This window comes from Lithobates pipiens, unplaced genomic scaffold (assembly GCF_037356315.1).
Source record: "Lithobates pipiens isolate NorthernLeopardFrog02 unplaced genomic scaffold, aLitPip1_a1.2 Scaffold_1, whole genome shotgun sequence".
NCBI lineage: Eukaryota > Metazoa > Chordata > Amphibia > Anura > Ranidae > Lithobates > Lithobates pipiens.
The window spans coordinates 172,207,964-172,224,632 of record NW_027507685.1 but is presented as its reverse complement, the minus strand read 5'-3'; the positions used below and the strand labels follow the sequence as shown (position 1 = coordinate 172,224,632).

General features: G+C 44.0%; 1 protein-coding gene across 1 annotated transcript in view; it reads left to right on the top strand.

Moving 5' to 3' along the window:
* WNK3 (WNK lysine deficient protein kinase 3) overlaps positions 1 to 16,669 on the top strand; it is a 214,588-nt gene that overhangs the window by 139,286 nt on the left and 58,633 nt on the right. Inside the window, exons 13-14 of the mRNA XM_077478893.1 lie at positions 660 to 786; positions 2,989 to 3,105. Of these exons, the coding sequence (XP_077335019.1) occupies positions 660 to 786; positions 2,989 to 3,105 (244 nt within the window). The remainder of the gene's footprint in view (positions 1 to 659; positions 787 to 2,988; positions 3,106 to 16,669) is intronic.

The following is a 16,669-nucleotide window of genomic DNA, read 5'->3' as shown; positions in this document are numbered from 1 at the left end:
AATCTTTCAGATATTAGGAGCATGCCATCCTCATATAAGCTAATAGTCTCAAGCATGTTCCCTGCATGCAGACCCCAAATATCTGGGTAGGATTTAAGGGCAATGGCCAGTGATAGTCGTGTTCCTGTAAACAGAAATTGTTGGAGACCATTCTCTGCCACCCACGCCAATGGAGCTTAAAATGGTAATTTAAAAGAGTTTTAGAAGGGTGGAGGCCGTTAATGGCATTTTATTAGATGCTAATGGTTTTCAAACAAGCTCATATAGGTGTGATGGTCAGATGTTCGAATACCTTTGGACATCAGTATTCCCTGTATTCATTTTATCTCTTTTAAAACTATTTCAAAGTACTTTTTTAATATTGAAGTAATTTGACTTTAAGAAATATAGCACACTTTTAACTGTAGGTGAAGAACCTTCCATGAACCCTAAACTGAATAGGTAATTTACTGTACACTTTTTTTTTTTTTTTTCCCCCATTAAAATGGACCATACATATTGAAATACCACAGAACACTTTGATCTATTTTAACTATATATATTGATCTTTATTTTCTTTTGTTTTCTATGCAAAATTAATAAGAATCATCTTTAAAAAAAAAAAAAAAAAAAATTGTATTTCTGTTGGCTCACATGGTATCATTCTGTTCAATTTTTAGTGGCTATGTTGATGTCGGCAGTGTTGATTCTCCAGTGGGAAATGGCAAGCATGAAAAGATGAAGCAACGCAGAACTTCTTGCCCTCGGCCAGATAAGATGAATCGGTTTAACTTGTCTTTCTTAGGGGTATGTGTTTCTTCCTATGTGTTAGGTGTCCAACTCCAGCCAAAACTTTTTTACATTTTTTTTTATTATTCTTTTAAAGCTTTGGATAGAGAAAGTAAAAGTAGTTTTAATCCATGTCCCCGTTATCCGTGTCCCTATTTGTCTCAGATTCAAAATGCTTAGTGTTCCCATATGGGAGATATTCCTCGCCTTCCTGTTATAGCGAACACCTGTCATCTGGAAAGGAAATTGAGGGAATTCCCCCTCTTAAGGACACATTTAGTAGTAAAATCCTGACAGGGTTTCTGAACCTTCCTCTCTACTAGAAAATGTGTCATAGTAGAGAAGGCAGGGGGTATATATGTTCCTCTATCTTCTCTGTGGGCAGCAGGCCTGACCTCTTGCAGCAGTCCCAGGCTCCCTTTTGGAACAAGAGAGCCTGGGAACGTCAGCAGTGGGAGGAGGTGGACCCTGTTTTGAGTCCTGTAAAAGTGATGGGGCTGCTGTAGAGCTGCTTGGATCATTTTGACATAAAAGTCAATTAACGGCTGTATAAAAAAAAAAAAAGACACCAGGATCATAGCTTCAGCCATGATCCTGGCATAGCCACGTCTCACCCTGGACATTTATATCCACATTTACACTGGACATGAAACGATGAAAGAGTCGCTGGGATTTTTCAGTTGTATATATGTAATTGGTTGAAGGAAAATTTTCAAACAAGCTTAATGGTGTGGCAGCACTCATATCGGAAGGCTTCCCTTCATGGGTACCTGAGTATAGCTCAAACCTTGAAATGCAGAAAGGAGTGCCCGACCAAAAGAATGAAAGAGTCCAAATTTTAATTGATGGTAAAAAGGTTATATAAAAACGGCCAACACATTTTGAGGGCCAGAGTTCCTCAGGGCTCATTGCTTGTTAAAAGTTGAATTGACTCAGAGGAAACATTGTCCATAAAGGTCTTTATTAGGACTGGTATTAAACTATATACATGTATGTGCTTTATCACTTTAAATGTTCCTTAAAGTGGTTGTAACCCTAAAAAAAGATCTGTTCCCTTATAGCAGGTCAAAGAGCACAGTGCTTGTGCGGTCTAACTTGTCTCTGTTAAAAAAAAAAAAAAAAAAAAAACCCTGGCGGATCTTGCCTGGTTCTGCCCTCCCCCTGTAAACTGACCACGGTTTATCATGGCTGCTGAGCCATGATGTGGAGTCATGTGACCAGACAGAAGATGCATGAAAAAAGGTATTTAGAGGCAGCTTTTTAGAGTGCATGATGGGGGGCTGGCAGTGAATTATGGTGTAGGGTTACAAATCCTTTAAGTGAAATAAGGAAGCTCCTATTGCCACTCAGTAGCTATTACAATATCATTTCACAAGGGGAGTTTAATTCCAGTCCTAATATAGATTTATGTGGTCAATGTTTCCTCTAAGCTCATTTAACTTTTATCAAGTGTTGTGCCTCGAAGAAGGGGTGGTTTGGTGCCCGGCATGCTTTGGGCATTTGTTTTTTATTTATTTTTTTTTATTTTTTTTTTTATCTTTTTATCCACAATTTAAATGTTTTCGGGCTCTTTCATTGTTCTGGCAATCATTCTGTATTTCTGTGGGTTGAGTTCCTTTTCTGTCTGACAGAAATGAAGAGAATTGAGTACAGACAGCAGTAAAAAGTTGATGCATTCTAACTTTTCCATTCCATGCAAAACTGAAAAAAAGTGTTGACTGCATTTGTGCTTCAAAGCCTAAGTACAAGGGACATGACTTATGATCGTTGTCATGTTTCACTTGTACTGCTTTCTCCTCCTTTTAGTACAAAATCCTCCTCTGAACCAATAAGCTATAATTGTCTTAGCAAACATCATTCGAGAATGCAACGATATATTCCAACACACCTGATTACTGTGGCAGTCTTCTAATATTTTTTGGACATCATAATCATTGTTAAATGATGTTAAACCTAATTGTGTTGTGCTGTCAACAAATACAAAATAGTGCTTCACAAAAATGAATAAATAGGAAAATGAATATAAATAGTCTCCTCGTGTGGGGGGGGGGGTTTGGTCAGTGATGACGTCACCTCTGTAGCTCCGCCCGATGTGTTTTGTTCTATGAAACATCGTCAATAAGGCAACAGTGTATTGTGTGACATTATCTGTGTATGGCTGGTGGTAGTGTTTGTGAGGCAATATTGGTGCTAAATTGTTTTAATTGACTTACCTTTTAGGTTTCTAAATTTGGAGATAATATGGTGGAATGCCAGTTAGAGACTCATAACAACAAAATGGTCACTTTTAAGTTTGATGCAGATGGGGATGCTCCAGAGGACATTGCTCTTTACATGGTAAGCTTTGCATGGGACATATAAAGATATATAATTTCTAGTGTTTCTATTTGGTTTTTGTTTTTTTTAATTTGGAGCAAAAAACAAACAGTATATTGTTTATCAGAGGTGTTTTTTGAATTGTCTATTTCCAGCTATAGAAGTAGGAAGAAATAGCCCGACCGCCGCGATTGTGATAAGGTCCCATAGCACTGCATTAGACGCGTTCGGCGGCAGCGCTTGCCAAGCGCAACATGCAGTATAAGTTTTGCCACAGCATGTGTTCAGCTACAAACGGCCGTATATTGGCATTCATGCCCCCTGGCTGCACGTGTGAATCAAAGCCTAACATTGACCAATTTGACTCAATTTTTCAGCTTAATCCCATAACAATTGGACATAAAATAGTGGTATTGATTGCCCACAAGGAGATGGAATGGAAATTGCCCCAATCTAACCCACTGGGAAAATACAATAAATCTAGATGAAAATGTTTTTTTCTTCAGTTTTCATTTCCATAAATCAAAAAACTGCGCTGTCAATTTGGTCGTCCAGGTTAAATTTCACAATTGACAGACTTCTGGTGGTTGAACAAACTTCTTGTTGTAGATTTCTTCATTTCTGGTGATTACTTAAAGTGGAAGTAAACCCATCAATTTAAACAGTTAAAAAAAAAAAGGCATGCCGGGAATGCTAACTGCACATTGGCTGTGCTCTCAGCCAAACTATCAAACCATCCAATGGCTGGTGTCATAACGAATCACATGTGCAGAACCATAGCAGTTGAAGATTAAACAGAGGCAAAGATGGCAGCTTCCTTGGCTGAAAACGATAGGGGAGTTTACTTGGAGTTTACTTCCACTTTAAATTTGTGCAATGCCCAGTGAATGAAAAGTGGGAACAATTGTTACATGTATGGTCACCTTAAAGCAGAGCTAAATATCCAGTTTAAAAAAAAAAAACTGCAAGCAGGCATGCTATTTTTTCAACAATACCATAAACCTACCTAAAGATGGCTGCAGCCCACCGCCCAGAAAAAAAGTGGAAGAAGCCAGTGAAAGACTTGGGACTGTTGAACCAGAGGTAAGTATTGTGGACTTTAGCTTTAAAGCCAAACTAAAAATGTCACTTTAATGGTTTTCTCAAACCGTTACACTCAAGGCATGATGTCATGAGTGATAACTGTCATATTTGTTTGTGCTCTCAACCGAACTGTCAAACCATCAAAAGGCTTGTATAATCACACGCGCATCAGTATAGCAACTGCAGATCAAACAGAAGCTAAGATGGCAGCCTCCTTAGCTGTAGAAGATAGAAGGATTTAGCTCAACTTCAAAGGGCAACTTCTGCTTGTTTTGTTTTCCTTGTTAAGATTAACTTGTGCCTTAAGGCCGGTTCACACTACTGCGAGGCCAGACATCCCATGTGATTCGCACCTCATTGCCGTGCAGATCACATGCAATGCAAAAATTTAGCCATACAAACTGTCGCATTCGGCCCAAACTCGTGCAAGACCCCTTTTATTGGCCACACCATAATCGGATCGCATGGGTGTTCGCACCCATGTGATCCAGTCATGAAAATCGCGCTGGGGGTTGTCCTAAACTTAACATACACGCCACAGTCAGTTCCCGTGAACAGACTGCGATTTTGATGTGGTGCAGATTTTCAGCGAATTCGCACTACATCTAGTGTGAACTGGCCATTAGATTTAAATTATTTTTCAGTTTGCAGAGGAAATTAAATACCATCCCATTTTTTTTTTTTTCAGTAAGAAGAAATTCCATCAATTTAAGTATACAGATGAATGTTTTCTTTCCTATACATCTTGTAAATCTGATTTCCAGGGCTTACAGTTGGCACAAAAAAAAACTGCTGCTCAGAGTTGCAGAATAACTGGCGCTCAGCATATACAAAATAATGCTAATATAGATGCCAGAAATCTGCTAATTCCATCGGAAACAGTATATTATCCCCAAACAATTTTTTTGTGTTTTTTGACTGACTTGCCTCTACATGTAGTGTACCTCTGTGGTAGAATTTCTGTAAATTACAGGATTTTAAGTGGAAAACCTAGTTGATTTCTGATCAATTTTTCTTTCGATCAGACTGCTGAGTTATGCACTGTGAATATTCTCTTATAGTACATCTGGCAATAAACACAATCATCCTGGTCTGCTGAGGTTTTATTACCATGGTAATGCAAGTGGAAAGATTTTTCAGGCTGTAGAGTTAAATTTACTGGAACATTTTCAGGTGTAGTTTAGTACAAGTCTTTCCACTGTTCTGATGAAACTCCTTTATCTACCTTGAGGCAATGTCCCTGGGACCATGTCATTTTATTTTTAGTTTTTCTGCAAACATTCATTGGAGTACGCAGCAGACAACTGGATATTGGCTCTGTGCACCATAGGATGGATTCCAAGTAACAGGGCATACAGCTCCCTTTATCCCCCGGTTCAGGAAGTAAGGTCTTTGTTTTAGGATTTAGGACTTAATATAATTAACAAAACCCCCAGAGTACACTGAGTGTACAACGGCCTGCAAACCAGACACAATTAAAAAATGCATATATTAGAGTAAGGGCCAGTTCACACCACATACAGTCCAGAGCTGCTTTTTTTGCTTTTTTTTTTTTTTTTTTTATTTTTTTTTTCCTGCATTAAAAACTGGAAAACCTGGAACTTGGGTTATATGGTTCACACCAGTGCGGTCAGTTCCGGGGCTTGGCAATTCCAGAAAAACAGTAGAACATGCTGCATTTTTATTTTTTTTGGATTGTCCTAGAACGCGTCGGGACCCTTCGGGGTAAGACCACGCTATATTAAGATTCCTCTCAACTCAGCTCAACGTGAAAAAACATCAAAAATGCACTGGAAAAAAAAGTGTTAATTTCGTCGACTAAAATGGCTAAAACATTTTAGTCGACTAAATGAATACTATTTTAGTCTACTGTAGATGGCGATATCAGCTGCGAAGCGCTGGGAAAGAAATCAGCTGTGTTCAGATATCTGTAGAGGCACAATCCAGCCAGTCGAGATGGCGTATGGGGACGCAACAGCGTGTGACGTCAGAGGGAGACACAGAGGACACGACTCGTTTCTGAGCATGCGCCAAGTCTCAAACAGACCTGCGCGTTCCTTTGTCAAGTGTGGGTGTACAAGAAAGTGCTGTGAACGGCATTTAAATAGAGGAATAAGCAGGCAATGAGTTTAACCCATCGTATGCATCATTTGGCAATCCCCAAAGGAGATGGCGGCTCTATTGGTGGCGAGACAATACATTTAAATATAAAGGGACATTTAGAAAGGTGAAATTAATAATGATAAAAAATCAACAATAAAAAAAATAAACAATAATAAAATTAAAAATCAAGGAATAATCAATAAAAAAATGTGAAAAAAAAATGATAATAAAAGTAAATATAAATAAAAAATGGGGGGGGTAATGATATTGATAAAGGTAAATTAAAAATGAAGTAAATGACAATACGTATAAATTCATAAAAATAAGTAAAGATAATACTAATAAATATGAATCATTAAGACCCCTTTCACACCACACCGCCCTTTGCAGTGTTTTACCGCCGGATTTGCGGCGGATTTCGGACGCTAGCGGGGAGATTTTACCCCCGCTAGCGGCAGTGAAAGGGTTAAAACTGCCGGCAATATGCCGCAATAGCTGCGTTTTGCCGGCGGCATTACAGCGCTGCCCCATTGATTTCAATGGGGAGCAGCGGTGGAGGGGCGATAAACACACTGCTCCTTCACTGCTCCAAAGAAGCTGCTGGCAGGACTTTTTTTCTGACATCCTGCCAGCGCACCGCTGTAGTGTGAAAAAGCCCTTGGGGCTTTCACACTACACACAATGGTGCAGCTTCTTTAGGGCGGATTGCAGGCGCTATTTCTAATGCTATAGCGCCTGCAAAACGCCCTGGTGTGAAAGGGGTGTAAATAACTACATATGATTCAGGAGAGGAAATGCAAGAGTAATGATAACTGCTACTGAAAATAATTAATTAAAAATGTCAATATAAACTTGCAGTAGAAAAAAAATATATATACTGTACTCTAATAAGAGTACATACTGGTCCAAGTATCGGGTATAGGGGTACACATATAGAGCGATAATTAAAATAATAAATAAGAGGATCAAATAGTTTCATAAAATTATTTATTTAAAAAAAATTATATCATCCCAAATATATAGGCAAATAAATATCAAGGTATTTGTGGAAAAAAAGGGGAAAAGACCAGATAAAAAGACAGGACTTAATTTTTGGACAGTTAAAGAATAGTATGAATCTCAATTTCTTCATTGAGGCCATTTGGGGCAAGAGTGTCCAAAGAGAAAATCTAAAAAGTTTTGCTCTCACATAATTTGGAGAAGTGTTCTGCCTCGGACACTCCTGCCGGTATGGACTCAATGACCCACTATGGGTTTCCCATTTGCTACAACCAACAAGTGATTCCCTCTGGATCCACCATACTACTTAAAGTACTATTATATTTTTATATCTCTGAACGATCTCTTGATATCAGACTGATCTAATTAGACATTTATGGTCTTAAAGCGCCAGCACTTTGCATTATTTTTAATTCGATTTCAGTTTACTGAGTTTTAGTAGACTAAATGAGACTAAAACTAAAATGCCATTTTAGTCCTAAAACTAAATAGAAATTTGCTGCCAAAAATTAACACTGAAGAAAACTAATCAAAAACGCACCAGACCCCAGTACAGTAAAAAAAGGCATAAAAAATTCTGGAACGCGTTAATGGGCATGTAGAAACACATCTGGGACAGATCTGGAGTTTTTTTTTTTTTTTGTCCCATTGAGGTGTAACTCATCGTGCATAAATAGTACCAGTAATAGCGTAACAGTCTGATTTACAATCAAATCAAGAAAAAAATACAAACAGCACTCCCAGGCACACCCAGTCATATACACACACTTACACATGCCTCCCCTCTTCCCCCAAGCACACTCAAAAATCCAAGAAACACCTGGAAACTGGTACTCTAAGAAGTTAAATCCAAAGAGGGCACCTCTGAGTACGAGGCCATTGAGGATTCTGGCCAATGGATTCCAGATTTTCTGAAATATTGTGGGGCGTGCTCTGCGTATTTTATTTTAAACTTGGGCATTTCTGCATCATATGAAAGACTTGCAGCGGGGATAGTGGGGCAGATTTCTTCCAGGCAAGCAAAATAGTCTTCCTTACTTGAAAAAAAAATATCAGGTGGTACATGTTTTGTGTATGGACAAAAGTGACAAAATCATTTAGGGATACGAAGGAGGGAGGCTTCAGGTGTTCTAGGAACTGGAGAAACCAAGATTATTTTCTAATGTATTCTTTAACTCATCCCAAAAGGCGAGGATTCAGGGACAGGTCCACAAACATGGTATAAAGTAGCTGGAGATATTCCACATCTGAAATATTGAGTATCCAGGAGAGGAGACCTATACAATGTATCTACAACTGTCTACTGTATAATGCAAATTAACTTTAAATTGGATGAATTGGTTTGCTCTGCTAATTATGTCGTTAAACCAGGTATCTGTCGCCTCCTCCCAGCTATCCTTGGGAAAGTCTCACCCGAACCTCAATTATTATGTATAAAATAATGCATATGGTTGTGGTCCTGCAGAATTTGGTAGAAGGTGGTGGTAAATTTCGGCCTTTCTTTAGATGTGCACAGTTGTGCAGGCTGCTGCTTATTTCCGATTTCACTGCGCACTTCTCGCACTGCAAATTAGGAGCTGCAGTAAGTCTGCTAGAGGTGGCCTCTTTTCCTGGCTAGATGTTCAGCATTATCTAGCAGTTTCCTCCCCAGTCTTGCTGTCCCTTCGCCGCCGTTCACTGGATTGCAGTTCTTTCAAAACACCTAATACATGTGTAACATAGTGCTAAAGCAAGGGTTAGCCTTTTAAAAAAAACCTTGATCAACAAGAAAAACAAAACATCTTAGATTCAGCAAAGACAGTCAAGTTTGGACATTCCAGTCTTTTTTCAGTGACAAGGGCCCAAGCAGGGAAAAACTTGATGCAGGCAGAGTTGCGGTGAGGTTCAAGTTGCTTTTGTTACCTGTTGCGTAGAGTAATCTGAGAGTTGGACCATGAACATGTTATGAATTCTGGTGGTGGTAATGTTTCACCTTAAAACTTTGGAAGCCAAAAAGACAAACCAATAGACCATTAACCTTATTGATCTTGAACATTTGCTTAAAGCGATACTAAAGTCTCTATTTTTTATTTTATTTTAACCACTTCCCACCCAGCCACTGCATATAAACGGCCAAAAGTACTTCTGACTGGATGTTCCTGAATGTCCTGTCAGAAGTAGCAGGATCGCGCAGGTGCGCTCCCGCACAGCTGCGCGATCCCAATGCGTGCGTGTCCCCCCACACGCTGCATCTTGGATTGGCACGAGGGCAATGTAATTTGCCTCCTGATCCGCACTATGGCTGTGTCTAATCACCGCCATCTTAATGTAAACAAAGGGGGGTGGGTGGCAGATGACAGGTGATCGCGCTGCCGCGTGCCCACGCAGCAACACGATCCCAGATCTGCCTGTGCCCCCCAGAGACTGCAGAGCAGTATAAGACAGGAGGGCCATGTGATTGGCCCTCCTGATCACATGAATGTGTCCAATCACAGTTGTCATGTAATGTCACTAGAGAGCAGTTGTAACTGCTCTTATCTCTTCTGCTCCTCACACAGTCTGTCAGTTAGGAGAGGAAGAGAGATCTGTGCTGCAGCCGGGAGATCAGTGAGTGTATAGCTGATTGTCCGCTGTTTACATTGGGCACATCTGTCTGCCAACATTGGGCACATCTGCCACCCGCCAACATTGGGCACATCTGCCGCCCGCCAACATGACTAAAAGGTCGTACAGCGCAGAGGAGGCTTTCCAGATACTCCAGAGTATGTCGGATGAGAGTAGCGGGGGAACTCTCTCCGTCAGACTCGGATAGCGACTATGAGCCAGTGGAAAGCAGTGGCTCAGAGATGGAAACTGAGCAAGATACAATCCTAACAAGAAGTGGGAGAAATGAGCAGGCGCAGACATCCATCATCAGCGCAGCACTCCAGGATGATATGCAGGCACCCACTGGCAGCACAGCACTCCGCGATAGGCAGGCATCCACCAGCAGTACTGCAACCTTCCTAGAAGATAGGCCAGATGCTAGCAACGGAACAGTGCCCATACTAGCCTTCCAGATGTTCTACTGTATCCAACATGGCTACCGGATATGTCGGTAGAACCTGTAATTCCCCTTTTTACAGCCTAGCCAGGCCCTCAGATACAGACGGAAAATGTAACCCCACTTTATTATTTTTATTTATTTTTTACCAATGATCTCCTAACCGACATTGTGGAGCAATGTAATCTATACGCCAGCCAACAATCCAAGTTCTTCATATGCCCGTCTTTTTATTTGGAAACCCCTCACCGTGGAAGAATTAACATTTTTCCTTGGCCTAACCCTCAACATGGGGCTGACAAAAAAAAATGAATTCCATTCCTACTGGTCTACCCAACCTATCCACCACATGCCGGTCTATTTGTCAATGATGCCCAGAACCAGTTATGAGATGATCATGAGATTTTTACATTTCAATAACAATGCCCAATGCCTCCCTCTAAATCATCCCAGTTACGATAAATTATTCAAAATTCGGCCCCTAATCAATTTTTCTCATATCGTCTTCCAGGACAGCCTTTGAGATATAGGGCTCCTCCCTCCGGGACAGGAAACACGTCAAGCCAATTAAATAAAAGGTGTGGTCCTCCAGGCCCTCCTCAGTTTTTGTGTTTCCTGCCGGACGGGAAGGAGCATGTTTGGAACTGATAAGGGGAGCTCCTTCTCAGGGGTTTTGCCTGGGGAGAGCACCTTGATGGACCTGACCCTTAGCACCCCTCGGTCCGTACGAAGGGAGGAGAGGGTAGCTTTCGGTCCCCGCTGCCATTTAAAACGTTCGGAGAGAACGGGACCCCGATGCGCGGCAATCTCCCCCTCGGAGCGCTAACCGCTAGTACCTGTCGGTCGGATGGCGGCGGGAGACGTTCGTTTCACCGACCGGCGTCTGGGTACTGTGAGCAGTGCGTTCGTAAGGAACGCACGGCGTCGGGGCGGAGACTTTGCGTTCTGGCGTACGGAAGTGGGAGAGACGCACTTCCGCCGGATTCGCGTCATCAGGGGGCGCCGCAGGACCTGTTCCAGTCCTTTGGGCGCGGCGGTGTGACTACAGGGTTGCCTGGAGCGGTGTGAAGGCTCAGAGAGACTGAGTGAGACACAGGAACCATGGAGAGTGCAGTTGTGCAGGTGGACTCCGGTTCAACAGGCTCCAGTACCTCTCAGGTAAGCTTGGTGAGGGCAGACCAGGACTTACACTGGGGGGTGGGGGGTCACTTTGACCCGTAGTACCTTCCCGGGGTGGAGAACCTGCTGGTGAAGGGGGGCACTTCCTAGACAGACCCTAGAAGCACAGTGGTGTGGTCAGGGGTGGTATTTTAATGGGACCCTGTGTTTCCTTGTTTTTAGGTTAAACAGGACAGAGCCCAGATACCTTTGCCCAGAAGGAAATGTGCCGTGTGTGGGGCTAAGTTAGGCACCGGTTGGGGGAAGCCGCTTTGCCCGGATTGTGTCAATAGCCTGGTGAAAGAGGACTCGGTGGCAGCTTGTCACAATGTTTTAACATCTGTAAAGGATGAGATTGCATCCACCTTCCAATCTTTCAAAAACATGATGGATAGGATGCAGGGTCCCTCTGTCCCTTTACCCAGGGCCGTGAGTATGCCTTCCTTATCCGAACCAAGTCAGGAGGAGGAGGAGGTGGATAGGGAGAGGTTACCCAGGTCATTAGCCTCCTCTAGGACAGAGTCTACTTCTGAATCTGAGGGGGAGGAAGAGACCATTAGATCAGCCAGATACAAGCTGTCTTTGGATGATGTGGGTGACCACCTCAAGGCTATATATGACACTTTGGAGATCAGGGAAGAACAGGTCCAGCTTTCAAAACACGACATGATGTATCAAGGGTCTAGTGTAATGAAAGACAGGGTATTCCCCGTCCATAAGTCGCTAGTGGAGGCGATTCTGCTGGAGTGGGAACAACCGGAAAAAAGGCCATTTTTTTCAGGTAGCCTTAGAAGGAGGTTCCCTTTTGAGTCGGATGCGGTGCATCCCTGGAACAAGGTTCCCAAATTAGATGCTCCCTTGGCTAAAGTCTCTAAGAAGACAGATTTGGCCTTTGATGATATGGGTTCACTCAGGGACCCTATGGATAAGAGGGGAGATGTGCTGCTTATGAGAGCCTGGGACGCCTCTTCCATCGGGCTTAAACCGGCCCTAGCAGCTACCTGTGTGGCCAGAAACTTGGAGTGTTGGCTTACACAGTTACAATCACATATTTCTACGTGTACTTCTAGGCAACAGCTGTTGAAGTCCTTTCCGCTACTGTTCAAGGCTGTGGGCTTTTTAGCTGATGCCTCTGCAGAATCAGTCAAAATGGCTGCTAGATCTGCAGCACTAGTGAACGCCGCCAGAAGGGCCGTTTGGCTTAAAACCTGGTCAGGAGACACAGCTTCAAAATTGAAGTTATGTGGATTACCCTTTTCGGGGGATCATTTGTTCGGGCCCGGCCTGCAAGAGGCGTTAGAGCGCACGCAGGATAGGAAGAAAGCTTTCCCAGAAAGGAAAAAGAGACCTGAAGGGAAGCGCCTTTTTCGAGGCCCCTGGCAGCAGAACCTGCAGGAAAGGGAGGTTCGCCCCAAAAAGCATTGGACAGGTCACAAGGGAAGAGGCAGAGGAGGAATTTTATTCAATCCTCCTCAACCCTCCCCTAAAACACAGTGACTCCTGCGTCCCGGTGGGAGGAAGACTGGGGAAGTTCCTCCCACAGTGGGAAGCTTCAACCGAAAGTCCGTTCATTCGAGATGTAATAAGGAACGGCTACAGGTTGGAGTTTGGTTCAGTTCCCCTCCCAAATTTTCAAGTAACAAGGTTACCAAGGGACCAAGAGAAAGCAGAGGCTTTGGCTCTTCTTCTGGGGGATCTGGTGGACCAAGAAGTAATGGTGCAGGTGCCTCAGGAGGAGCGAGGCTTGGGGGTTTACTCCCACGTATTCGTGGTAAAGAAACCTTCGGGGAAGTTCAGGTTAATACTGAATCTCCGCCCACCTGAACAGATTTATAAAATACAAGCGGTTCCGGATGGAGTCAATCTTCTCGGTAACCAAGTTCCTGTTTCAGGGCTGTCACATGGCCACAGTGGATCTCAGGGATGCATATTTACATATCCCGATTCATCTGGAATCTCAGAGGTTTCTCAGGTTGGCGGTGAGGTTGAACACTGGTGTGTTACACCTCCAGTTTCGAGCTCTCCCCTTCGGGCTCTCAGCCTCACCAAGAATTTTTACAAAGGTTCTGGCAGAGGCACTGGCCCCATTAAGGCTCAAGGCTATAACAGTGATCCCATATCTGGACGATCTACTGTTCATAGCCCAGTCGGCCCAACAACTGCAGAGGGACATACAGGAGGCCTTGGTTTTCCTGCGCTCACTGGGGTGGCTGATAAACCAGGAAAAATCCCAGCTGACCCCCTCACAGGAGGTCCTGTATCTAGGATACAGGATTTCTTCGGTGGAAATGAGGGTATTTCTTCCGGAGGAGAAGATCTGCAAGCTAGAGCAGGCGGTAGCCCAGCTTCAATCTGGTCGGGAAGCCCAGGTCAGGGAGGTTATGAGAGTCCTGGGGTTGATGACATCATGCTTTCCAGCGGTGGCCTGGGCAAGGCATCATCAGCGTCCTTTACAGAGGCTCATGCTCCGTTATTGGGATGGCAGGCAGGAGAGCCTGGATCAGGTTATGCCCCTATCCTCGGCAGTCAGGAGGTCTCTTTGGTGGTGGCGGGCCCAGGTCAACCTAGACAGGGGTCTTCCCTGGTCCCCACAAGCTACGGTGGTGGTCACGACCGATGCCAGTGCGCTAGGTTGGGGTGCCCACCTAGAGGGAACCTTAGCCCAGGGTTCCTGGTCGGACCTAGAGACAGGTCGTTCCTCAAACCAGAAGGAACTTCTGGCAGTTTGGAAGGCTATAGAAACCTTCCAGTCCCAGTTACATGGCAGGGACCTGCAGGTTCGCTCAGACAATGTGGCAGCAGTAGCCTACCTGAACAAGCAAGGGGGAACAAGAAGCCCTGCTCTCCAGGTAATTGCGGACAGAATCTTTTGCTGGGCAGAGAAGAACCTGTCCTCAATATCAGCCATTCACCTAAAGGGAACGCAGAATTTACTGGCCGACTTTCTCAGTCGCCAGAAGATAGGTCAGGACGAGTGGTCCCTCAACAAGGAAGTGTTCGAGGAGATTGTGTCATGCTGGGGAAGGCCAGAAATAGACCTATTTGCAACAGAAGGCAACAGGAAGGTGACGCAATTTTTTTCAGTTCACCCACAGGATCGGGCCAGGGGGGATAGACGCCCTTGCCAATCCATGGCTGTTCGGCCTGTGTTATGCCTTTCCTCCCGTAAGGATGGTGGCAGAGGTCCTGCAGAAGTTCCGCTCGGAGACTACGGACCTTATTTTAGTAGCTCCTTTTTGGCCAAGGAGACCCTGGTTTGCCAGCATAAAGAAATTGGCCGTCCATCCTCCGCTGTTTCTGCAAGTCAGGGAGGACTTACTTTCCCAGGGGCCGATACTGTGCCCTCAGATAGAGAGGCTCAAGCTTGCGGCCTGGTATCTGAGGAACAGATCTTAAGGTCACAGGGTTTCTCAGAAAGAGTGATTAAGACCTTGTTAGAATGCCGTAAACCAGTTACTAGGGCAATTTACGCCAAGGTAGGAAAGAGGTTTAATTCCTGGTTGCGAGAACAGGGAATTGCAAGCCCCGGGGTCCCGGCAGTCCTGGACTTTCTACAAGCAGGGGTAGAACTGGGCCTATCTGTCAGCACTCTAAAGGTACAGGTGGCGGCCTTAAGCGTTTTCCTTCAGTCCTCCCTTCAGCAGAATCCATTTGTCAGGAACTTCTTCAAGGCTCTATCTAGATCCAGGCCTGTGAGAATGAGGTCCTGTCCTACTTGTGATTTGGCCTTGGTTCTTAGGGCTTTGACCCAAGATCCATTTGAACCATTAGAGGGAGCATCACTTAAGTGGATGGTACTAAAGACTGTGTTTTTGATAGCGATCACGTCAGCTAGAAGGGTCAGTGATCTGCAGGCGCTCTCGGTCAGAGAGCCATTTCTGTTAATCTTAGAAGACAGGGTAGTACTTAAGACTGACCCTAGTTTTCTTCCTAAAGTGGTGTCCACTTTTCATAGGACACAGGATATTATTTTGCCAACTTTTTTCTCAACCTCAGACGAGGACGAGGCGAGATCTTTAAGTTTGTTAGACGTCAGGAGAAGTCTATTAATTTTTTTAGAAGCCACTAGGGTCTTCAGGAAGTCAGACTCACTTTTTGTTAATTTTTCGGGCGCCCGCAAGGGCTGCAAGGCGTCCAAAGCGTCTATCGCCAGGTGGATACGGATGGCGATAGTTAAAGCCTATGAGTTAGAGGGGAAGCAGGCACCCTTAGTTAAGGCACACTCTACAAGGGCGGTTTCTGCATCATGGGCAGAGAGGGCTGGAGCCTCTCCGGAGGAGATCTGCAAAGCAGCAACGTGGTCCAGCTACTCAACGTTTGCAAGACATTACCGTCTGGATTTATGGTCTGATAAAGAACAGACTTTTGGACGTAAGGTCCTCCAGGCAGTGGTCCCGCCCTGACAAGGTGAGCTCCTTGCTTATCTCAAAGGCTGTCCTGGAAGACGATATGAGAAAACCGGAGTTAGACTTACCGGTAACTCTTTTTCTAGGAGTCTTCCAGGACAGCCTGGCTTCCCACCCAAAGTTGTTTAAATTGGACTAAGTGGTGAGGATGTGTATTAACGTGTTTGTTAGTGTGTTATGTCTTTCAGAGCCTCCCGGCGGTTCTTGGAGTAAAACTAAGGAGGGCCTGGAGGACCACACCTTTTATTTAATTGGCTTGACGTGTTTCCTGTCCCGGAGGGAGGAGCCCTATATCTCAAAGGCTGTCCTGGAAGACTCCTAGAAAAAGAGTTACCGGTAAGTCTAACTCCGGTTTTTTTTTCTGCCAGTTTCAAGCAGATGTTTACCCCTGATAGAAATATTTGTGTAGATGAATCCCTATTACACTTCACTGGAGGACTTGGAATACAACAATACATCCCCAGTAAAAGAGCCAGACGTGGGGTAAAATTTTATAAGGCGTGTGACAGGGCCACGGGTTACACATGACTTTATAATTTAAAAAAAAATTGTCTGGCAGCTGATCCAACCATTGCTTGGGAAAGGTTACCACCTATATGTAGATAATTTCTACACAAGTCTCCCACTTTTCCGCCATCTGTACCTAAAGCAGACACTGGCCTGTGGGACAGCACAGACCAACCGCAAAGGCTTCCCCCAGACATTGGTCGGAAAGAAATTTAAAACAGGGTGAAATGGCCAGTATGCGGACTGAAGAGGTACTAGCGCTGAAGTGGAGAGATAAAAAAGAGATGTGTACATCCTTTCCATAATA